Here is a 25,009-nt window from a genome sequence, read left to right on the forward strand (position 1 = left end):
GATGTAATTGTTTCTGCTTCTTAGGAGTGTTTGAGGAGATATATGTCAAGACTTGGGAAGCCAGTTCTGACTTTTCCTTCAAGTACCTATCTCAGCTTGTTTGGGTGCCTCTTGAAATTCAGAGCTAAAGGTTTGCACAGAAGTGACGTTCTGTTGAACAGCCTCCCCAGCACAGCTGGCTTGTGCTCTGTCTGTGTTAGGCTCCAGCATTACTGACAGCAGTGCTTGTTCCTCTGGAAGGAGACCCTCACAAGAGTGGGAGGTGATGTGTGGAGCATTGGAATGCAGTCCATGCAGCGCTGGATTGGGTATGGGAGCAGCCAAGTGTAATGGGCTGTGCTTTGGCTCCGGCACAGCTGAACGTACGTCGGACAGGCAAAGCCCTTTCATTGCTCCCACAGCCGCTCTCTGAGCCCGTCCCCACACTGAAGCACTGGTTTGTTCCAGATCACAAGGGGTGGATGCTGGTGAGGTCACTGTGTAGTGTGCCCGAGGCTGCTGGTGTCCCTACCCTGTGTTCCTCATGCCTGGGTCACAAACTTTCACCTTTCTTTTCAAGCAGTTAACTCTGCTGATGCTTCTGTAGAGTTTGGACACTTGCAGCCTTGAGCTGGGCAGGGTGAATATTAAAGGATTCAAGAGCATTCAGTGTATTTCTGTAAATTTTGTCCCACTTTTGGCCTGATGTATTTTTATGTAGGAAATGTCATGGTTTTGTTGGAGGAAGTTGTTGAAAAGGAACTAAATCTTACAAGCTTAAAATGAAGTATTTGTGTAGATGAGCACAATGGATTGCTGAGTTATTATTCCCTGAACTATTTGTTCTGTGTAATCATGTTAAGATATCAAATGGGCAATTAGTGAAACTAAGGGAGGCTGGCAGAGCAGCACAGGGTTGTAAACAACCTTTTACTGGGCTCTTGGTATTACTGAAGATTATAAATTGACACTGAAAAATCTGATGTGAGAGATACCAAGTGTAGCACAACAACCTGGAGACAAAGCCAGCTATTCTGCCTGAGCAGTCACTAAACACCCTTTTAATGTGCAAACTTGGGGCATATTAATGCTTGGTGTCTGGCTGAAGTTATATATGAGGAAATCATAACCCTGTATTGCATTGGTGCAAGGTAGGATGTGGAGCTAAGGGTCTGTAGTGGTAACTGCAGAGCCACTTCTCAGCATGGAGACACTTTTTTCCAGAAACATCACCTTTCTTGGTTTTGGATGGTGCTTTGGAAGGGCTCTTAAGAAGACCCACTTCTCCAGGAGAATAAAATAGTTGAGAAATCAGTCTTTGCTGCCAGTGATTACTGATCCTTCAGCATTGCTTGTGAGAACACCCCTGTTTTCAAGAAAATGATCTCAAAAAGACCCAGTTCTGGACCAGGCAGGTCCTTCTGCCCTGGAACTTGGCAATTCTCACAGACCCTGTCTGCAGCTGTGAGTTGCAGTCATGTGGCCTCAGTGCGAATTCAGGAAAGATGTCCCTGCTTCTCTAACTCAGCCCCTCTGATCACATGGAAGGTTTCTTATCCAAATCCAGCCACAAGGCAGGGAGAAGCCAGGATGTCAGGGTGACAAGCACAAATGCCCTGCATGGCACAGCAGCAGCCTGACTCCAGGGCGTTAGGGTGGCCTGGCTGGCTGTGCCAAGGCAGAGGAGGGTGCTGGAGGAATGCTGTGCTATCTTAAGAGGTGATGCCAGCAGAGGAAAATGCAGTGAATTCCAAGGCATGTAAGAAGCTGTGTCTGTTGAAGGCACAGCAGTGGTTTTATTTCTGTGGGAGGCATGCTGGCAGGCTGAGGTCAGCTTTGCTTTCCACTGTGGTTGGTGTATGTTTCTGGGGCTGGTCAACCTCCAGGCTGGAAGAGAGGACACTGGCTTTCTACTACTTCCTAGTTTTTTAGTTTGCAGCCAGCCATGTGGTAAATTATTTGAGTATTGATCTATCTCCTGGTAAAGTGTTTGAAAAAAGGAAGGAGAGAAAATGCTAGGGTTGTGCTCTCCAACCTGACAGTGGGTTGTAAAGAGTAGATTTTAAAAATTGTATTGATCATGAAGTTTGAGCCACAACTTCCTCCAAAGAGTCTGACTTGCTACTTCTAGATGTTAGGTTGAAACCCAGGCATTAGCCAGGTTGCATTAGAAGTGCAGGTGAATAATGTTACTTGTCTCTGGTATCACTCAAATCCAGGTGCTGGCTCACAGGTTTTCCCTCTGTTTGGCTTTCAGACAGCCACGATGCCGTCTTGCGATTCAATGGGGCTCCTGTCAGGGGCTTTCAAGATGATGTGGGGCAAAAGACAACAATTCGTCTTGTGAATTCCCAGGTAAGTCTGAGGAACCTGTGCTGAATAGGCCAAGCATGGCAGAGCTGTGTAGCTGCACTGTCTGGGAGCTGAGAAGAACAGGGCTGTCCATCTGATTTCTCCTGTCCCTACCACATAGCTGTAGGATGGGGATGTCTCCCCTTGGAATGGGGAACCGTTGGTAAATTTGAGGTGACTGGAGTGACACTGGCATGTGCTTGCAAACTTGAAGTAGCCTGCTTGTGATTTACAGCAGGCACAGGGTAATTTGTGTTTTGTCTTTGCTCAAAGGCTCTATGGAGGCACAGGAAGGCCAGCTTCATGCTGTTGCTGTGCCTTCGGAGTGAGAGGCAGGAACAACACCACAGGTCAGCAAGGAGGAGTGCACCAAGAGATGAGCTGTGCCTGCCCCAGAGATGGGTGTGAAGAATGAAAAAAGTTTATTTGGCTTTTAAGAAAGAACAATGTTTCTTTACTGCCCAGCAGTGGTACAGACTCCAGATAACACATGAACCAGGGCTGCTAAATGGCTGAAGACACTCGCAAAAAACCCACCTTTAAAGCTGTAGCCTGTGCACAGCCAGGAGAGGGATGTGCTCTGGTGGGTCCAGGACCTTATTGCAGAGCATGGCAAAAAGTGCCTTTAATGCAAGGCCTTGCTTACAGAGTTAAATCTCCCCTGCCTCTGAGAGCTCTTCATAGGTATCAAGGTGTCCCTTTGCTGATTCCCTTTGGCCATCAGTAGGCTGTGAAGCAGACCCTCCAGAGTTAGGGCTATGTGTAACACAGCAGAGTTAGTCTGCCACTTGGCCAGCAGCAGAGTGAGACTCTTGCTCTTGTAGGTACATATCAGAATGTTTTCACCTTTCCTCCTTAGAGCTGTTACCCTTCATGTTTGCCTATTTTGAGGAGAGAAATCTTCAAGGGTAGACATGCAGAGAAAAGAAGAAATCCTAGTAGTATGTGCTGGTGAGGGAATGGAGGAGGACAATAAAATATCAAACAGGCCAGGAGTCATTTGGTTAAAAGACCTGGTGCAGCATTGCAGTACTGAGTACAAGCATCTCCTCACCCCACAAGAGGAGGAGGAGGTTGTAGGCGCACGAAGGCTGAGGAGTTGAGTGAGGGAGAGATGAGTGGCTGAAGTGTATCTTTTGTCATCCCCAACCAAAAAGGCAGTTTCTTTTCCTTACCCCAAAGCTAAGATTTGTAGGCCTGGAGTTTTCTTACCTGCCCTTGTGTGAGGAGTGCATGGATGCTTCTGTGTAACGAGGTGTGAAGTTTCTCAAAACAGCAACAGGAGCTTGACCATCCTCTTCAAAGGCAAGAGACAATGGGCTAACATGTAACCAGTTTCCTTAGTTCATTTTGTGTGTCTTTTAAAGGATTTTCTTGCTTCTTGTGTGAATGCTGTTGTTACCTCTTTCTGCTCTTGGGTCTCTCTTCACTTGCTGCCATGCTCTTTACTGTTGCTTGCTGCATCTCGATTCCTCTGCATTAAACCCCCAGTCAGAAGGGGGACGGTTTGTCCTTTCTGAACCAGTCTCGTTTGAGCAGACAGATTTGGCTGCTGACTTCTGTGCCCTGTTTGACATCTTGTGGGTTTTTTTTTTTTATCTTTCCCGTCTCTGTGTATTTTTGTGATGTCAGATAGGTGTTATCACTTAAGCAAATTTTCTCTGGAGGATGTGCTCATTGCCAAGCTTACAGTGATATGAAGAGAAAATATGTCCATGACCTATGTGCTATCAGTATTATCTGCACAGGGAGGGAGGGTTAGTGTGTGGTTGTACAGCTGTAATATAACTCTCCATGTGGATTCTCATACTTTGGACCAAGTGTAGTTACAGCCACATCATTACAGTGCTTCTGTTCTCCATGCAGATCAGCCTGCAGTCATGGGCGATGTTCCCTCTGAATGGAGACACCAGCTTAGAAAACTTCAGTTACAGGGAGAACAATATTGTTGCAGTTTTTAGAGGCTAAAGTTAACTCAAAAGGCAGCGTTGATCTGGCTGCTGACCAAGGAAAAAGATGCTTTCCATGTGAGTAGTGCAGGAGTCTCTCATCTGAGGTTTCTAAACTGAACAGCTCTGACTGCAGTCCCTGTTAACTTCAGTGACCACTGTATTGGAAGCCTGGTTTTCTTACATGTTTTTATTTGCACTTTGAATGGTTCAGTGCTGTTCTAGTCTTGGTGATATCATTTAAATCTTCTTGTTAGTCGTGTGGCCTGGTCACATTCTGGTTTTAGCTCGCTGCAGGAGCTGTGCTTTATCTTGCCTTGCCCAGAGCTCTTACAGGCATCAGGTACTGGCTGGACAAGCTGTAATTTTTTCTTGTTCTGGACTGGCTTTTCTTATGTTTTAACTGGGAAAATGAATGGGTTTGGGGCTTGGCTGCTTTTATTCTGGCTCTTACTGCTGATCAATTGTCAGTCTATTGCCAAAGTGAAGGGACTGGGATCTCCTGAATCTGATCTGTCAAAGCTAGTCTGTATTGAGTAATATCCCTTTGGCATACATGGCCAGTGGCCCTAAGTTTCTTAATAATTATTTTAAGATATTTTTCTGTAATTTGCTGGCCAGTCTCTAGGACATACGTGGGGGTGGATGGTTTTAACGGCAGAGTGGAGTATCTTGCACATCTTTGTGCATAGAGAAAGATTAATGGATTGGTACTGACAGGAAGGCAAAAAATTTGGGATCTCCAGATCTGAGGCTATGCTTGTAGGTCCACAAACTTGGTAGTTGTTCTAAATAAAGAATTTATTTAATGTTGCCTCATTTATTTTCTCAGGCCTTGACTGGTTCATCAGTATTGCTGCCTTTAATGGCATGTTTTCCTGCAGTCTGACACAAGGCATTGATTGGCCCTGGGAAGGCAGTTACATCTTGCAAAAATAAGGGCTGAAGTACATGTGAGGGGAGTGCCAATGTCATTCTGGAGGACACAGCTCCTTTCTGCAGAGCTCACCAAGGACTAGAGTACCTTGTTCCTCCCAGCCCTTGTTCTCCTGGGCTGGCTTCTTGCTGTCACAGAGAGCACTCTGCTTTGCCTGCCTTTGCTGTTATTGGCACTAACAGTCTGCAGGGAGGAAGAGAAAGGAGATAGCACATCAGTGGAATGGAGGAAGGCTGTGGTGGGAAAGGAGAGCATGTTTAGATTACAGGACATTGACTGCTGGTAGCCGGAAAGGAGGAAATCATTGTGATATGGACAATAAATGCACTACCAGGGTAGGGGCTGTATTAAAAAGATACTTGCTACCTCGTGAACTGGCTAAAGAAGAAATCAGGTAACCAATAGATCAGTTAACTAATTAGGATCCAAAATCTGGGCAAGACAAGTAAGTCATGTAGCAATTTGAATGAATTTTATTACTTAGAAAGAATCGGTCACTATTAAACAACAAATGGACACTAAAGGTAAATGGGGGGCCAGATTCCTTCAGCAAACAGGTTGACTAGTAGCTAGCAGGTAGTACCGAGAGCCAACCCCAGTGTGTGGGAGGACACAGCAAACAGCTTGTGGCTGTGGAGGTGCTCCTCTCCTGGTTTCTTATCCCTTTGCTTTTGTGCCTGTCACAGCTCTCTCAGGGTTTGTGTGATTCTGCCAACTCACATGGCGTTAGAAACAATGAAATGAAAATAAAGTGTGCATGTTCCTTGCCATATCCCTGTCCCTTTGCAGTGCTCCATCCTGCTCGTACCCAGCTGAAGGGATGGCTGGTGCCAGCTGCTGTGCCCCTCTTTGCCTCTGGTGTCCACAGGCTGCAGGCAGATATTCACACCTGCAGCATTGCACACTCCAGCTAACAGTGGCCTAGATATTTCAGCTGCTGTAAGGAAATGAAACCAGGCAGTACACGTGGTCAAGGCGAAGGCCTAATCCCATAGAGTTAAGAACAGATGTGAGGAAACTCTTTTTGCTTTTGGAATAATTCCCATCTGGGCTGGCTGCTGCATCCTTGTGCTCTGGTTACAGGGACAGCCATGCAGGCAGCCGGCTTCTGAGGCAGCCAGGATGCTCAAGGACTAATTGGCTAGCTCATAATTAGATCTGGGGAGAAAATCAGGACAAATGGAAGCTGATTTTTATGATTATGATTTATGATTAGTGTTTACAAGCTGTGCCTGTACAGGTTGTGGTTTTGGGTGGGGAGGACAGGAGATTAATTGATTCTGATTGTTTTCTTTCTGCTGCAGACCTGAGTTACCCTTGGGTGTCCCAAGCAGTGGTGGTTGTGTCCAGAGTATAGAGAGAACAACTCTGCTTGAAGCTTTCCTTCTCATTGCTGCTCTCAGGAGACTCAACCCTGAACCTGCCTGAGCTGCTTCCTCCCCACTCAATAGAGGCGATGGGGGGCTTGGCATGAGGCAGGATTGGCTGGGGGTGCTGTAGTCTCTCATCTCTTGCAGTGATGGTCTCACAGGAGGCTGAGCACTGGCTGCCAGGGTTCCTGTTGCTGAGGGGAAGCCACCCACATGCAGGCCTTTTTATTTTGGGTTAAATGAAGGTTCTTGATAAAGCCAACAGTGTGTTTTCATTAGGCTCTGCCTGGACTGTCCTGGTGACTGCTGGCAGCAACTGGTGTTCCCTCCTGCTTCTGGTAGTTGTAGTGATGGGATCCCCCAGCCAGGCTGGGTCACTCTGCAGGTCCTGTCCTTAGTGTGTTACTGGAGATGGATAGAAAGCCCTGTAAAGCATAAAGGCAGTTTTTATTGTGACTCTCCACGAAGTCCTTTGCTGCTAGATAGGACTGGCTTGGGCATTGGAAGGGCATTGCTGGGGCTGTGTCCTTGCCACACACAGTGGGCTGTGCTCAGTAACCAGCAGTGGGGTGGCTCTGGCTGTTTTCAGGTGTGTTTGTTGTTTGGCTGCCTGCTAATTCTGACAGCATACTGCATAACATTGTATTTGTTGTTGCTATTCAAGCTTGTGACTGTTGAAGAGCAGCAGTTCCTGAGGGAACCACTATATAACACTGGAATCTTAATTGTCTGGGATCCAGCACCATATCATGCAGAAATTCATGAGGTAAGGCTGAGGTTTTTGTAAATAAATTCAGATTCACATTCTTTGAAGTGCTTCTGTTAAACCACTTCCTCCTAATGTGGGCAATCACTCATTTTAAGGCCATTCGTGTTTACTTTTTTGTTATTATGGATATATCCATGTGTACTTCTAGGAGTATCCCATGCATGAGTGCTCCTAAGAAAACACTTGCCTATTCCTGATCCCTGTGAAGGGCCTCAGGCCAAGTATAATGGGTCACCACCTTTACTTTCCTGTGGGCTGATGGCACAGGGAGGAGGTCACTGCTGGCTGCAGCAGTTGTCTCATTAGAGGATGATTTCCTCTCTCTGACAGTTAATCTAAGATTTGCTGATGGTTGATGCTTGGATGTTTCAAGCACCAGTCAGCCATGGGATATACTTGATGAATTATGAGCGGGTTGGGAAACCCTCTGAAGATCTCTGTCAGCTTTGACGTGTGGGTGTGCAATCCTTCTAGCATTTGCTTTGATTTTGAGTACAAAAGAGTGTTGTTTGATATGTGATGAGCTTTGGAGGTTCATGGTGGAAGCAGGTAGGAGTGAGTAGTCCATTCTTGACTTTTATTTTAAGCTCTGGTTGTAACTGAGGGGTCTTTGCATTCCTTTCTTTGGCCTCCATTTCCTATTTTCTCACTGATGTTTATTTCTGTGCCTGGTCCCATGGCTCCAGGAGGCACAAGGGGCTATGTTTAAGAGTCAGTAAAACCAGGATGGGATATTTATAGCATAGGGGGGAAAAAAAAAAATCTCCAAATGACTTTAAGAAAACATAAACCATTCCCAAGTTTTTACTGAAAGAGGAAATTTAAGGATGAAAATCAGCTCAGCCTGGTTCAGGAGGCTGAGCTGAGAACACTTGCCTGCAGAATAGGATGCTTTGTATTGCAATGTGGAGAAGGATCTGGGTCTGTAACATTTAAGGCAGAGTTCTCAAATTGTCTGCTGTTGGGGAGTGCAGAATGAAATTACAAAATATGCTGATCTGATTTAATGGTCCTTAACTGAGATTTGGGGTTTCCCTGCTCTGTGTTCTGAGTCAGCTCACCACAGTGACCCAAAGGGACAGTGAGTGAGGATGTTTAGGTGAGTGTGACAGTGAGTGAGGAGTGAGAGTGTGCAGCAGGATCTTTTTCCCCAGCAGCAGCAGGTTCACTCATCCTTTTTTCCTGGTGGTTACAGTAAAGTGGGCCAGAAATAAAGAATCTGACCTCTTGTTTCTGTTTTGCAGTGGTACAGGAAACCAGATTACAACTTTTTTGAAAGCTATAAGGCATATCGTAGTACACATCCAGAGCAGCCCTTCTATATCCTGAATCCCAAAATGCAGTGGCAACTCTGGGATATTCTGCAGGAGAATTCCCTGGAGCATATTCAGCCTAATCCACCATCATCAGGAATGCTTGGTAAGATAATTGCCCTCTAAACTTCGGGTTCAATTTGCAAGCAGGAACTCTCCAAGATGCCTTTTTTCAAAGACAGCTACAAATTTATGGTGCTTATCAGAGTTGTTTTTACAGTGTTTGTCTTGTGCCAAAATTTAAGCTTCCTGTCTTCAGAGTAGCAGCTCAGTTGTATTAAAGTAAGTGGTTTGCAGCATGTCTGTGAAACAGCAGTTAGAAACATGGCCCAGTTCCAGGTGGAAACAGGAGAGCAGACTGCAACACTGGGATGGTCTCTAGGATTTGTAGCTTCTAGTGCCAGAGCAGTTCCCACAGGGTGCGAGAGGAAGGATGTGTCTCCTGCAGGCTCAGATCTGGTCAGGCGACTAAATCTGATTACTGTAAATGAATTCTAAGGGCGTGCCTGTTTCTTTTCCATATATTATTTATATATAAATATGTGTGTGTGTAGACTTACTGGGGGTCTGTGGAGGGTCAGACTGAATAGTTGCCCTGAAAAGGTCAGAGATATGCCCCCTTACTAAGCATGCCAACATCTTGCTTGTCAGCAGGCTAAATTCAGCCTCTCAGCAAAGAAACTCATTTTTGCATTCTGCTGTTGCAGAAGTTTTCCTACTTAGTGGAGAGCAGATCTCATGACCAGCTGAATAAAAAGGAGTGAACCTGTGGGGAAGCTGCCATGTATCTGAAATCACGGCATAGATGTATAGTCTTGTTTGCCATGGAATGTCCAACTGCTGTGCTTCCGCCCTTTGTCTGCTCCCATCTCTGTTCCATCACTGCTGGGGCAGAGGCACTTTCTGTCTCTGTGTAAACAGTTGCTTCATGTTTTTGCCAGGCCCAGCACCCATTAAATCATTGCTTGGATATGTGTAGAGCAGCTGTGTAACAGCATAATCAATGACTTCAGCAGCAGAATTGTTAACTGGAGTTACGGGCTCAAAGACACAAGTCAGACAGCAGTTCCTCCAGGGCGTAACTTTGGGCCTAGTTACCTCACTTTTTGCTTTATAAAACAAGTTACCTTGCCAAATTCAAGGGCATAGATAAGTTCCAGTTTCCAGCTCTGTGTTCCCTGGAAGGCCTGACTGGGATTGAAAATTTTCATTTGAAAAGGTGGATGAAAACTTGTTTAAAATATACTTTAGGTTCTTCTAATGTCTTGCAGTTCCTCAGATTGTGCATGGTCCCTGATGTCTCAGATACTGCATGAATTTTCTGGGATGTTACACATTGATTCTGTTTCTCTGGTATATTTTCGCTATTTCTTGCACTTAGAAGAAAAGCAGCCAGTAACTATGGCTTCCATCTGATCTGGCCAGAAAGCTGGCAGGCTGTGCCCTTACTGACTGGTGTGATGTCCTCGGGTGCTTTCTGTGCCTGTCAGAAGACACGGGAGGGCAGCACTGCTCTGCTCCGAGGACCCTGAAGAGCAGAGGCTGCTCTGTCTCCCCAAGCATCTCCCAGCACAGTCCCTTCATATTCCCTGCACTCACAAGAGGCAGGTGGGACAAATGCAAAGGTCTCATCTCTGCTTATCCAAGCAGGTTTGAAATGGGCTGCTCAGATCAGCTAATGCAGTGCACGCTTGGCAGACACCCAAGTTTTCATGAAGGTCACAGATAATGGTAGCACTCTTAAAAATTGTCCTTTTGGCATGGCTGTCACTGTAAACAATCTGCTGAAATCACGTTGATCATACACTTTGCAAGGGAGGGCTTCAGAAAAGAGCCCCGTCTGGCCAGACTTTTCTCCCCCTCTGCTCTGAATGTTAATAAAGGAAACCCTTCCCCTTGGAGCTGCCTGCTCCTTGCTGGCTGCCTGTCCCTCTGGAATGTTTAATCCCGTCTCTGGTGTGACGTGGGGGTGTCTGCTCTCTGTCCCTCCCCAGGCATAGTGATCATGATGACGCTCTGTGACGAAGTGGATGTGTACGAGTTTCTCCCTTCCAAGCGGCAGACGGACATTTGCCACTACTACCAGAAGTTTCATGACCATGCCTGCACCATGGGAGCTTACCACCCACTCCTGTTTGAGAAGAACTTGGTGAAGCACATGAACCAGGGCACAGATGAGGACATCTACACTCATGGGAAAGTTACCCTGCCTGGCTTCCGAAAAGTGCATTGCTAACGGATTGGTTTTACTGTGTGTAGTTTTCCTTGACTTTCAAACCACTTTTTAAATCAGGGTTGTCAGATTTGTTAGGTCTAAGCACTGGTGTGTTTTGACAGCTCTTCCATGTAGCAGCCTTGCTCTTAGGACTTTGTTGACCAACTCTCTGAGCTGTAAGGCTCACTGTGGTACAGCCAGGCCATACTTGCATGAGTCACTGCAGTAAATGGACTCCCAGTGGAGCCAGGCTCATGCAGCACGTGGATACCTCTGGCTTCATCTCAGCTGATGACGGTGTAGGGGAGGCACAGGAGAGGCTTTCTAAGCAGAGATTGCACAAGTCAGGACCATGTGATAAACATAATTTGGTTTACTTCAAAGGGGTTGTGAGAGCCAAAACCCTGGTCCATTGGGAAACATGAAAAATCATTTAAAATTTGTTCCCATAGTCAGAAGCCCTTCAAAGTAGGGCTGATTTACGGAAATGCTGTCAAGCTGTGTAATGATAAGCTAAACTTCTAGTCCAAAATATTTGATTTTATAAACAGTCTGTGAACTTCCTTCCAAATTGTTAGACTTCTGAAACTGCTCAGGTGACATTTTTGGCAAAGGAAGAGGGAAACAATTCATAATTCAGTGAATCTTGAAAGACTTTTTAATCTTTTTACTTTCTTTTTAATAATTTAAAATAAATTTTAGTGATCATTTCCAGTACAGTGCTGGGCTTGGTACAGAAGAACCCTTACATCAGAAAGGTTTTGGGAAGATGTTCCAAGGCACAGATGGGAGAACTCACTGGAAGTTGGTGCCTTTTTCCAGCTCTCTGCTGCTCTACCTTTGCAATTGTTGGTGAACTACTTGCTGTATCCAGTAACACAAACGCCACAGAGCTGCTGCTAGATGAGTTCCAGCCCTCTGCAAGCCGACAGAGGGGATCTCTTGACTGCTGTGTGCTTTTCTGCAGAGGTGGGGAGCAGGTTTGCCACTTCCGTGCTTCTTGAGCTGTGGGGAGGGAGAGTGTGCTCTGCTTCTCATGCTAAAACCCAGGCAGAACTGAGAAGGGCAGCTTCTTCCTGCGCCAGGGACTCCTGTGGCAGCATGGTGGAAGTGGTAGCTCTGTAAACTCTGTGTGTTGGTGAGAACACCTTCCCTGTCTTCCGTACTGGTGTGTTTCATCAGGGCTGTAAAGAAAGCTTTCTCTTCTCCTGTTTTGAATAAATCCTGTGAAGTCATTGGCCTGTTTTTGCCTTGGTGAACCATTAATGTCTTGTCTCCATGGCTCGGGGGATTTGTACCAGCCTTGCACCACTGCAGGCACAGCTGCTCCCTGCTTGTTGCAGGGAGCCCTCAGCTCTTGTCCTGCTGCTCCTCCAGCTCGGAGCCTGCCTTTCTGCATGCCCATCTCTTGGGATGGACTGGATCTGTCAGTGTTTACAAATATCATACAGGTAAAAAGATCCAGGTCCTTGCACTGCTGCTCAGGAGCACCACCTTCCATGAGGACAGGAATGCAATGAAGGCAGCTGTGTCTTGGAAAGCATTCCTTTTCACTGCCAGGGGAGGAGAGAGCTTACAGAGGAAAAGCCATCAGGGGTTGCTTGGGAGGGCCACAGTAATCCTCTCCTGCAGTCTTGGGTTTTGACAGTCCTACCCTTGTTTCTTGGATCCAGGAGGTATCTGCCACAGTAATTTGCCTTCTTACTATGTGTTTAGTTGAGATTCAAATAGCTTCTGACTTTTTTCCTAGGCTGTTTCATCTGTTACTTCTCACAGCATTATTTTCCATCAACGCCCCCTCTATGGAGAGTGGCCACCCTCCTTGGCTCAGGCTGTGTAATGGATGGATGGTATGTGGCTTCTGGGAAGCCAGCACAGTCTGCCTGATGCTCACCTGGGGTTCCAAACCCACCTGGCCCCCTGCAGGGCTCCTGCAGGAAGACAAAATGTCAGATTCCCCAGATCTCTCAGAACCCTCAGTTGCTTAGGGGCAATAGTCTTGCACTGGGCATGGAATTTCAAATGTTATGCTAACAGCTGTAGCTACATGCAGCATGTGATTCACTTAGAGTCTAAACAGAGTTTTACAGGAATTATGACAGAGCTTAAAATAGGCCAGTGGTAACCCTCTTTTTTTTTCTTTTTTTCTCTGCCTAGATCCAAATCTAATATACGTTGCAAGTGATGACAAATGGGGTATTTAGAAGAGCCAGGTGTAAGTGGGCAGTAATAGCTAGATTGTAACAAAGCCTCATCCCTCCTGCAGTCTCTGCCATTCCCAGAGTGAACAGCTTTCTGCCCCTGTAGAAAGGGAAAAAGGGGCAACACTGCCCTTTCCAGTTAGCCACTGAAGGACTAAGTGCTGGGAAGGATGCTCTGTAATTATATGGGAAAGCTGGAAAATATTTCCAGCTGGAAGCAGTTTCTACCCCTCTTTGGCTTTGCAGTTTTAGAGAGCCAGGGACATGGGTGGGAAAAGGTTATATGGTTGGACCAGAACCCAGAGGAGGTAAATGCCACTATGAGGAGTTCATGGTTGGACAAGGAAGTATTTGGGTGATGTAACAGGAATGACAGTATGTTACTGGCAGGGGCACACTGGACTTTGTTGTCTTTAACGATTTTTCATTGTCTGGGCTACCAAAGCTGCTTGTGGGTTTTATGGTTTGCTTTCACTAAAGAAAAGGGGAAAAAAAGTCACAGAAATTCAAACTGTATGCACCTGAGTCAACATGCCCATCCTAGCTGCCCTAAGAAGAATGGAGTGGGTGAGTGGGAACTAGATCTGACAACGCACCAGTATGTAAACAGTGATGGTTAAAAATGGCACTCCCTGAAGAGAAACACAAGCTGCCCCAGCCTTTGTTTTCTGTGCATGCATGCAGCTGAAGGTGAGGGTACAGGCAGGATGGCTCATCCTCCTCTGCTCTGTGAGGTCTGATGCTCTTGCCCAGAGCTGTGGGTGTTTGATTTCACTTGTGAATTGTATCAGCCTGGCAGGGAAACTCCAGCACTTTCATCAGATGATGATACAAGGCACAAGGCTTCATTTTGGAGCAGATAATTGGTGTGCATGGCTATACATGCCTCAGTTCCTGTCCTTGTCCATTAATAAGAGAGGTGAAAGTTGGAGTTTGTGGGGTTACCTGGTGTCACTGTGTTCAGCAAGGCATCACCTATGGCTCATGAGTTCCCTGGGAAGTGCTGGGAGCAAGCTGGGACCCAGCTGGCTTTGTGCCTCACTCCAGAAGGAGCTACAGATCAGGACTCCTTTTTGAAGACAGAACTTGCAAGGAAGAGGATGTGCTTATTTCTAGCTTAGTTTTGGAAGTGCAGATGAAAGTAAAATTGTGTCTTGCAGCTCTAAGCAAACAGTTGCTTCTCTTTTTGACTGAAACTCAGTGAGCTGCTTAACAGCCTTGTCTTGTGAAAGGTATGGAAAATGGCTTCAATACACAGGACTGTGACTGGTCATCCAGGTAACACAGTGGAGGGGGATCTGGTGTCTCTTGGGATTGATACTGCTCAGATCATGTCATGCACAGCTTGCCTGCTGTTTGGCGGTGTGTGTGCAAGGCATCTTCCAGGGGATTGTTCCAGAGGGTTGCAAACACAGCACCCTCACACCATCCCCACTGAGAGAGGAAGGAGCCCTTGTAGGGGCCAGCCTTGGCACGTCTCATCTTTCACCCAAGTCCTATGAAATACTTCCCTCTGTAGGTGGCTCCTGCTGCTCCTTATCCTCCAGGATGTCACCTCTGCAGAAGGGATGCATGAGGATGTTTGTGTCTCCAAGTTTTGCAAGAGTTTGTTCATTGCTTACACTTAACTTGCAACTTCATGTGTGGTAAAGGGAGAAGTTAACTTTAATTGCACCTTTTGACAGCCAGGTGGACTTGAAGCTGAGTTCTCTGCCACTGACTTGTGTTCAGTGTACAATGAAGAAGACTAATTTGGGGAGAAAATTTAAGCAATGAGTATTTGAAAAAAATAAAAATTTCTTCAGTTCAAGATATGTTTTAGGAAGATAAATGGATGTTTGCAAAAGCAGAATGGAAGGTGAGCAGGGAAAATCAGGCATGAGAGATGGTTTGAAAAAGTGTTTGTTTAGTTCAGTTTGTTCCAAACAATTCTCTGAAAGCCAGAGAAGGGCAGGAGCAGAGGGAGTGGACAGAAAGTGGTTTGGAGTAGAAACAGATACTTCCCAAACCCAGTCATCTTGGCTTGCTGTTTCCATCCAGGTCTGAGTGTGCTGCTGGTTTTGGATATCAGTGTGCATGGAAAGCTGTGCTTATGGGAACAAAACCAACTTGGAATGTCTTTATTTCCATTCCTGCAAATACCTTGCAATGTTTTTCCTGCCTGGCCCTGGCATCCTTTACAAAAACAACAGTGAGGTGCTTCCATGGGCCAACACTGGTTCTAACCTGTGACAAACAAAAGGATCCTTCTAACAAGGGGATTAAATCAGCCAAACATTTGCTAATCCTGCTCCAGGACAGCTCTGGTGTGGGTTATCACCTGTTCCAACCCCTAGTAATTCACACAGAGCCCTCCCTGGGTGCTTACCTCGTACCACTCTGGTGATGCTGAAATGCCCTGGGCCATTTCAGGTCTATAAACATAACTTGTCAAAATGGGGAATAAGAGTCTTTCTCTGATAGTTAAAGGCAAATGAAATGCAGGGCCCTGGATGGTGGAAGTGGTACCAGCATTTGTAGCACTCATTTCATTTACCAAAAGAAAATAAAAATCACTAATGTGTGAAAGTAGGCTGTATTTCGTTAAAAGCCAGTTTTAGGTATAGCCAGCAGCATAAAAATAGGAAAACTGACTTGCATGCTCGGTGTGTAGTTTATATATTACAAAATTACTGTTATTTATGGTGCCTGAAGTATTATATAAACACTAATTTTAACCAGTGTATGGAGGGGGAACTTCCTTCATTTTGTCCTGCTCAGCTGAGTGTTCCACACCCATTCAGAAATGCTGAACAGTTGCATTGCCACTTAAAACAATTCCAGAAAGCAGAAGCTGGACTTTAACTGGGATAAGCCACTGAAGTATCCTACCTTCAAGGAAGCTATAAATCATTTTCATGAACCAAGAATCTGTTTCCCCTCTTAGTTGCCTGTTTTTTCCTTGTGTATCTTCACAGACATTATCCTACTTGATTCTTTCTTGGTTTACCAAAGATAACTTAAAGGCACAAATTTCTTAAGTAAATATGTGTGAGGGGGCATTTGCATTGGAATTTAGGAAGAAGGCTGAGCAAACAGTTAAGGCTGAACCTCCAGTGCTTGGGACAAAAGGCAGAACAGTTTCTTGCTGGGGAACAGAGTTTTATAGGGAATTTGGAAGGTGCTGTCCTGTCCCAGGTGCCAGTTTAAGGCAGTTTGTACAGGATGTGTGAACAGGGACTGAAGCCGAAGAGTTTAAGGGAAACAATAGTGAAAAATTGTTTTGTTAGAACTGAGATGCTCAAAGCAGTTTTGACAAGAAGCAACTTAATCTTGTTGAAGTAGGACTGTCATGGCAGATTATTTGAGTCTGACCAGGCTACTTGTGACCCATAGGTTAGATAAACTCTTTTCTTATTTTTAATAAGTAAGAGTTCTAATTTGCATAAATAAGATATGCAGTCTCTTACTTGCTTTTCTTTCCTGCTTCCAGTTCTAGAGGTTGTTTGTGTAGGGAGATCGGTGAGTGACTGGGACAATGAGATGGAGATTTGGCTTTGAATGGCATGAGGTAATTGTGTGGGTAAGCTGTGTATCCTGGCAGCAGTCTGAGCTCCTTGTGTCCAGCTGGTCTCCAGAGGTGCCAGGTGTGTGGAGTGCTGTTTCTGCCCCATCATTTCAAAACCATTGTAGTCTTGCTCAATCGGCTTTGAAGGTTGAGCTCTCTGAGAGAGCTTGAGCTGTCTTTGAGCTCACCTCACGGCTGAGCTGTTGCCTCTGAGCTTCTCTGTTGAGCTCCTGTGGAGGTCTGAGATGTCCCTGCGCCCCAGGGTAGACACTGCCTCCTGCTCTGGGTCATTCTTCCACCAGCTGGAGGTGACACAGCTGTAGCTGGAGCTGGCTGTTTTGCATTCCACCATCTGACTGCCCATACTGGTGAGGGATGCAAAAAAAGAGCCATAAAATGGGTATGTTTTCATAAGCTGAGCCCACGCAGTCACTGTTGGATTGACTTTTCACTGGCATTACCCAGGCCCTGCTGGGACACTGGGGCGAGGTGGGGGGGCTGGGGGGTGCTCTGGGCAAACCTGTATTGCAGCGATGCCAACCTTGGTGTTTCTCACTAGTATGGAACTCAAAAATTTTCCCTGGGTGACACAGCAATAAAACCATCTCCTCCCTGCCTGTGTCCTACAAGGAAGGAAGGAGGTCTCTCCAGATCTCAGTTCTTGATATGTGTACAGCAAACGAGGGCAGAATAAGTGAGTGTGAGTGGGTCTGGGGTATGTAGGGACACCTGGGGCTGGAAGCTGGGCTTTGGTGAGGCTGTGCTGCTCCAGGTTTCATGGTGAAAGTTTCATCCAGCTCTGCAATGCCCGTCCCTGGCTTTCTTATGCCTTCCTGCCTGTAGACACCCAAACCTGTGCCCTGAAGGAATTCTGATTTACTCTGGTTTATACATTTACACTTTACACATTTAGTTAATAAAGAAATATAGTGATGGTGCTATAATGCAGCATTATCATATGTGGCAGAGAATGGAAAAAATAGCTAATGAGTAGCCCTGGTGGTATGTATGAACAAGGAAATGGTATGTCAAGAAATCTGCTATTTTTATCACTGTTTGCCATAAAATTAACAGTACAGGAAATAGTTTTAGGCTCAATTAATTTTCAGTTCTCTTGAATAACTATTCATATTAAAACAAAGCTTGTGCTGCCCCCTGCTTCCCCCCCTTCTGTCCAACCCTGTCACCCCAAGCGCGTCAATGGCCACGCTGGCACCCGGGGATTCCCGCTCCACGGAGGAGCTGTGTCTCCCCACTGCACCTTCCCCTGTCCCAGAAAGTCTCCAAGGGGCTGGAAAGGGACAGTGATGGTTGTGGATTTCTCCTTCATGAAACCTGTGGGCTTCTCCTTTATGAAAGCTGTGTGTGTGCTTGTGGTCTAATCCCCTCACTGTTCTCTATCCATCCATTCTTGGGAGCAGATGGTTTCTGTAGAGCTGTGTTTGATATTTCCATAGCCTCAGCATTACATGGATGCTTTTATTCACTAATCTTCCAGTGTAAGCAATAAAGCATCTTTGGAAAAGCTGATACACAGATTAAAAGCAGCTGAGCCATCCCATCACCTGAAGTCATGCTTTGTTTTTTTGCAAAGTGTAATTTGTCAGCACACACCTCTTAAATTCCCCACTGTGCCCAGCTGTAACTGTGGCTGGGGGGGTGTCACAGGGAAGTTGCTTAGAGAAAAAACAATAAATACAGAAAAGTTCAGCCTTGTAGTTTGCTGAAGCAGATGAAGCTGAGGTTGTAATGCAGCAAGAAGCTCATTAAAGGTGAGGGATGCAACTCTAAAGGAATTTTATGGTACTAAGGAGGAGATACCAGGATTGTACAGCAAGTGTATGTGGGAGCTGTGCCCCACGTTGCTTTCAGCATAAGGACACTAGAAGGGCAGATTTTTTTCATCTCTGATACAAACCATATGGAGGTGGATACAGCTGTTTGTGCCAAGCATATTGTTACAAAATCCCTGCACTGCAAAGCTTAGCTTAATCCCTCCAAACTCCCCAAAGCCCTTGGGAACACCTGAGTATCTTGCTTGAGGTTTTCATTTGTGATGAAGTTGCACTTCAAAGCTCTTTTATGGATCAGCAAATGCCAGAAACACTTTACATTTTCCTTTCAAGCAGGGCTGAGCCTCCAGTGACTGCTCAGTACGGGCCTGAGAATTGCAGTGCTTATGAAAACAGGTAGAGTCAGTGACGTCTGTCTGACCTGGTCAAGTTAAAAATTTGCACTCTGTTTATTTGCTGATGTACCTTTTGCTCTGATTCATAGAGATAGTGACCTGGCAGAACCAAGTACAGTATTTCCAAGAACACAGCTCTTAAAAACAGCTCTTCCTTTGAAATCAGAAGGCGATTACTCTACCAAGAGCAGCACTTGGCACTTCTTCATGGTCAATCAATAACAAAAGCTTAGTCAACATCAGGGAAAGTAACCAGGAGATGGCATGTTGGGTGAGAATGGGAAGAGCTTGTGCAATCAGTTTCAGGAAATTCTTTATAACAAACAAAACAAAAGCCCCAAACCGATCTTATCAGCAGCATATCTAATGGACGAAGTATTTGACATGCACCTTCACACTTGGCACTCAGGAGTGTCCTGAGTCGGTGCGATTTTGCCGCAGTATTAATGTTTTAAGCTCCTTTACTGAAGCAAATTCACAGGCATCCGTAAGAAGTCCTGTAGTGCTACAGCAACTTTCCATTTGCGAACGTGAACAAGTCCTTGCCTGGTGCAGAAACCGGAGCATCTCCCCTTGGGTGATTGATGCCAGGAGCCAGTACTCCGTGTGGAGACTGCAGGGAGGGGTTTTGTGCTGGAGTGCTGGGGTCTTTCTCACTTTGCCAGAGTTGTGCTGTTCCATGTGATTTAAGTTGTTTGTGTACACTTGGGACTCTGCTGGCTTTTATTGCCATATGAGATGTGTGTGTGTACAGGCATAAGGGGAAGAAGCAAGAAACTGCAGGGTGAAGCAATGGTGTTTTGAGCAAGAATGGCAGCGAGGGGCATTCCTGGCTTCTCTACTGAATCCAGTATTCAGGATTCCTAACAGTACAGCAATATCCATTGGGAGGATGGGGCACAGGTTGGAATTTGGGTAGTGGAACCATGTGCTCATGCTTCAAAATGTGAGCAGGTCTAACCAGTGGGGATCTTCACACTTCAGCTAAAGGCCACGTGTAAATGAAAATGAATTTCTTTCATGCAACTGCTGTTTAATGAATTTTGCCCGCCTTAATTGAGTTCCCAAGGTCAGTGCTTCCAGTCCATTCAGGCTGCCACCCTTTGGCTGTTTGGTTTTGCAGTATTTGAGGTAATTAAAGCCACTAGTGTAGTCTAAAATCAGCTTTCTCATGTCTGCTGCCACAGCAATTCCTCAGTTTCTCTCTCAAGATTCATAATCTGATTCTTTTAGATATCTGGCTGCAAGAAAAGAACTCAGAAAAAAACCCAGCCTGAATATATCAAATGGGATAAAATCACAGCCTCCTCCCTCCAACTGCAGTAGATACTTTCCACAGTGAAGCACTTAAAACAATTTTTGGTACATGTTATAAAAACTTGCACAATTGCAACTGTCTCATTACAAAGCTAAGGAATTGAATATTTAAAGTGAGTATTTAAACTTGAATTGTTTGAGGAAAAATACCTGGAGCCTGATAGTTTTCTCACGTGAAGCAATTTAGCATCACCTCAGAACAGCATTTGTCCTTGTTTGGGGAGTTTCCTATCCCCAGTTCATTAGTTTCTGTTCAAATTCTGAAGTGTTTCTGTCACCTTGAGAGATGTGGAGTCAGCTAAGGGGTGGGATTGCACTGGTGGGTGAGCTGGACCACGGATGGTGGGGAAAGATAACACATGATGGATTCTTCCATGTTCTCCTGAGGACTTGCACAGGAGAAGGGAGTGCAGCTGGGAATGTGCTGCCTCCTGGCCCCCCAGCCCCTTCTCTGCTGCCTCTGGGCAGGGGGACAGGGCAGCTGCTGGGGTAGCAGAGGCAGTGGTTCCAGCTGCCAGGAGGTTCCCAGGGCAGGAGAGTTCCCTCTTCCATGGGGGATACTCTGTTGTACAGGGTCAGGAGACTCATGTCCCTGTCTATTTTCAATAAATTGGGAACAAATTTATACCCTTCTATTTCAACCATTTATGTATGTGTGTGGCTTTTCCCCTCTTGCATGTTTTTTTCTAATTATAATTTTCTGACATACTTCCTGGAAGCCAAAGTTATTAACATTTATCTTTCCAGGACTGAATGCCTCTGCTCAGCTCTGAATCACTCTTCCAATTACAAATTAATTTATCCAGTATTGCTCTTTGCTGCAATGAGCAGCAATGAGCAATGCACCAGTCTCAGACTGAAATTTGCCGAAGGGAAGAAGTAACATGTCTGTGGTGTATCTCTGGGGCTCAGCTTCATGAGAGGTGTGTTGAAACAGGCTGAATGTTTGGGAAGGCAATAGGGGAAGTGTGTTGACTGATTTACTCCAAGGAGTTTTACAGTGTGCAAGTGGGACAAACCCCCAATGCAGGAGAGCTCCCTGAGGCTTCTCCCCCTCACCTTCCCTCGCTGACTCTTGGGGCACCAGCTTTTAAATCAGCCTTGGCTTTCTCCCTGCTACCCTGTTCAGGAGAGAATGTGGATTGCTGAAGGCATCTTAGTGCTCCAATTTGCAGACCAACAGCAACTTGCAAAAGAAGTGTTTGTTTAACTGGGTAGCTTAAGATTACTCTTCACTGGTTTTGGAAAAAATGCAGATACTTGGCTATTTGTTATTCAAAATAGAAAAAGCTGTTAAAAGTACTCTTAAAAGATACAGGTGGTGGAAAAATTACTAAAAAGCTTTTAGCTGTTTCCACCACAATGAAATCTGCAGTGTCTGTAGCCCAAACTTTGGACTGACTGGTGAGAATCCCTGTTAGAGTAACAGAGCCAGTTGTCCTGAGGAAGCCTGCAGGGAAATCATATGCCTGAAATGTGGGAAATGGCATTTGCCTTGGGGTTGTCTGCCAAGACACAGAACTGCCATGATCAGTAAGTCAATATCTGGAGGGCATCTGCATGAGAACCTGCTGCATATTTGGGTCATCAGTGAAAAGGCATAAGCTAAAATCCCTTTGGGGTCACCTGAACTGCATCGAAGGAGCTCCCACTGCATGGCTGCACATCACCCAAAGGCAGAACTGACACCTGACCTGGGAAGCTGCTCATTAAAAGCCAGCTGGTTGGCTTTGCCTGGATCTGACAGTTATTCTGTAAATAAACCTCTGCCTTGACAGATGGGTCAGGTCAGAACTCCGAGTTGGGGGTTTGGGGTTCCTGCCTCAGGTTGCACCCACTCAAGAGCAGCACAGCCTGGCCAAGCACATTCATTTCTGTAACCCCCTCACTTGCCTGGTCAGTTCCAGCAGGTCTAGATGGATTTCCTCTGTCCCCCTTGTCTTAATTATTTTGTTCTTATCTGAAAGTGAATTCAGAGAAGTACAACTAAAATAAACATGCCCTCTCATTTCTTGGAAATGCTGATCCCTGATTGTTAGACGTGCCTATGACCTCCCAGGTTAATTGAGTGACTTTCTAATGCAGCGTGGGGGTAAACCTCTCCTCTAGTTCGGTGTCATATGGGAAATTCAGGAGGTGGAGGCACTTCCTGCTGAGTGGGCCTTGGAAATGTGCACAGTGGTGAGCAGCCCTGAGAGTGCTGCCTGCATGGGGAAGCTGTGTGCAGCGAGTGCCCCTCTCCAGAAGCAGGGAATTGTTGATGTCACTGAGCTGGTTCCTGACACCAAATCAGGAGCCAGGGCTCCTGGTTCCATTAACAGTTTCAGACTCAGCTGAAGATGTTTTGGCATTGGAAAGCCTGTCTGATTAATCCTATTCTCATTGATTTACCACTGTGTCGTTGTCTGCTTTTTAATGCAAAGTGCTGGGGCTTTTAAGGCAAATTATATTAAAAACCTCAACACGTAGAATTAAGATTGAATTAAGCTTTCTGTTGCTAATCAATCTTCCTTTATTCCATAAACATATTTTTATTCTCTCATCATCATTTTGGATTGGAGGAAACATTTTTGTTATTTACCGTATTTATAAGTCAGTTATCTTGGTTTTTTCTTTTGTTTTCCTCTCCCTCATTTGTATCTCAGTTGTAAGATAGGCCCTTCAAGATGAAAGCCATAACTGATGTTGGGGTTTAGCAATGGAGAACCCTGATGTGACTGGAGAGTGCCCACTGTTCCCTGGATCTGAGGGGTCACTTGGTCCTTGGCACGTCCTGTCCCAGCTGAGTTGGGCATTGTGTGCTGGTGACTCTGGTGCTCTGGCAGGGTCTGCTGGGGGAGCAGAGCCCCGCTGAGGGAAGGGCTCTCCATGGAGCGCACGTAGAGAGGTCAGTGTCGGGCTTCCACAGAAGGAGCTTTTTTTATTTCTGCCGAGATACTTGAGATCTCAGTGTTGTTCATGCTAATTTTAAACTTGTAAGATGTTTCTCATGGACTGTTTATAGACTGGTTGGCTCTTCAAAGGCCCAGAGGGACTTTTTCTGTAGAGCAAGCCTGAGAACTTCACTCAGGGAGGCTCGCCAGGAACCCAAGTCTTTCATTAAGTATACTCAAATGTGCAGCTCACTGAAGAGGGTGAATCCTGCAGACTTAAGGCAGCTTCTCAGCTTGGACTGACCACATTGATGCTGAGGGAACGGCTTAAAAGACTTCAAATAAAGGCTTGTATGTGTATGGATGCATGTGGGACTGGGGTCAAAGAGACTCCCGTACCCCAAAATCTGTACCTTTTGAAAACTAGGCTGCTGAGTGAAGATTTTCTCTAGCTGCCATGCTCCTAAAAAGTTAGAAGACCACATACATCCTCACCAAGGACAACTTATTTTGGAGAAGTCAGTTTTCACACCTGACTAACTCAGTATGCAGAAGTTTCCAACCTGGTTTCTGTTATGCTGGAAGACTTGCAGCCAGACTGCATTCATTGTTTTGGAGCTTAAGGGGAGAGTTAAATCCCTCTTCTGCTTGGTAGTGCACATGCAGAGGTTTCTTTCTGAAAGCAAACCCCTCTGTCGTGAGGATTAAGCAACAATGGGCAGACATAAAGACAAAGAAACAAACAGTCCTCTCTGAGGTCATTATAGAAGGCACTGTGCAACAACACCTCAAATTTTTGACTGTATTTGGGTTATGTAGATGGACAAGATAGGATCTTTTCCCTGTGTTTCCTCAAATTCCAATTTGATGTGAATGAATTGTTAAACCCAGGCAGTTCAGCAAAGCAAAGGCAGGTAATTGGTCATATAATGTCTGTATAAATCTGTTTGCAGTTCTTGTGACAGAACAGGGTTGTGTGCACTTTGACTTTAATAATCTTCTTTTATTTTCCATCTTTCTTTAAATAGATGCTGAAATTCCTTCCCCATTGTTCATCAGTTTGGGCTGTATAACTGTGTCAGTTGATAATTTAGAGCAAGTGGAATAGGATCCTCTCTATTCATTCCTCCCATGTCTCCTTTGAAAGGACTTTTTCTTCTTGGATCACAGCAACTTCTGCTGGAAATATTTGTGGCTGGCACTTAGTGCATTTTTACTACATTTAGATCACAAGGGTCACACTTTTATGAACCCTCGTAAGTGGAGCTTTTTTCAGCATCTTCACCTTCAAAAGCACTCCAGGCTTTTAAATCTCACCTGTAGGAGGTACTTTGCAAGGATTCATTAGGTGTGAGCAGCAGGCTCTGATTTATTTGATGAAAACATGTCTGTTGTGTGTGAGGCTGGCTGCTGTGGGACTGCAAGCAATGAGAAATGTGGTCTGTTAGCAGCACCAAATGTGGCATGGCAAATGTGCTGTCATTGGGATGTAGCAATAGGCCTTCTGTGAGCTTGTTAAAATCTTCGGCTTCGTTTTCATCTTTGATTATAGCTGTGGCTTAGAGAGCTGCAGGTGTGCAGCTGGATCACGCTGTCTTGTGGCCTTCAGCAAATTAGTGGTGGTGCCTCATAAAAACTCTTGTGGGCTGGGGTATCTCCAGTGGCTGGGGCAGGCCAGCCCTGTGGCACCCCGTGATGGTGTTGGGGTGGGATGTGCTGTGCCCACAGGGCAGAGCTGTGGGAAGGAGCTCTCTGCTCACAGCAATCCTGCTTCCAGACCCTTGCTGGTGCAGCCTTGCCTCTGCTGAGTAACTAAACCAAATCACTACAGTGGTCTTCACCTCACGGGAAGCATGGGAAAACGCTGGCAGGAGCAGGGCTCCATGATGGATATCGTTTAAATTGGTTAAACCCTCCTGTGGACTTGGACTTCAAATAGTGTTGCTTTACTATCGGGTGCTTCAGATTAATTATATCTGAAAGTAGAGTAAGGACCACT

At 45.6% G+C, this 25,009-nt stretch overlaps 1 protein-coding gene across 1 annotated transcript in view; it reads left to right on the forward strand.

Moving 5' to 3' along the window:
* Positions 1 to 11,261, forward strand: part of ST6GAL1 (ST6 beta-galactoside alpha-2,6-sialyltransferase 1) — a 29,225-nt gene extending 17,964 nt beyond the window's left edge. Inside the window, exons 4-7 of the mRNA XM_082288082.1 lie at positions 2,241 to 2,334; positions 7,252 to 7,353; positions 8,601 to 8,775; positions 10,664 to 11,261. Coding sequence (XP_082144208.1) covers positions 2,241 to 2,334; positions 7,252 to 7,353; positions 8,601 to 8,775; positions 10,664 to 10,905 — 613 coding nt within the window. The 3' untranslated portion in view covers positions 10,906 to 11,261. The remainder of the gene's footprint in view (positions 1 to 2,240; positions 2,335 to 7,251; positions 7,354 to 8,600; positions 8,776 to 10,663) is intronic.
* The last annotated feature ends 13,748 nt before the right edge of the window (positions 11,262 to 25,009 follow it).

Source organism: Coloeus monedula (assembly GCF_965178545.1).
Source record: "Coloeus monedula genome assembly, chromosome: 10".
Lineage (NCBI taxonomy): Eukaryota > Metazoa > Chordata > Aves > Passeriformes > Corvidae > Coloeus > Coloeus monedula.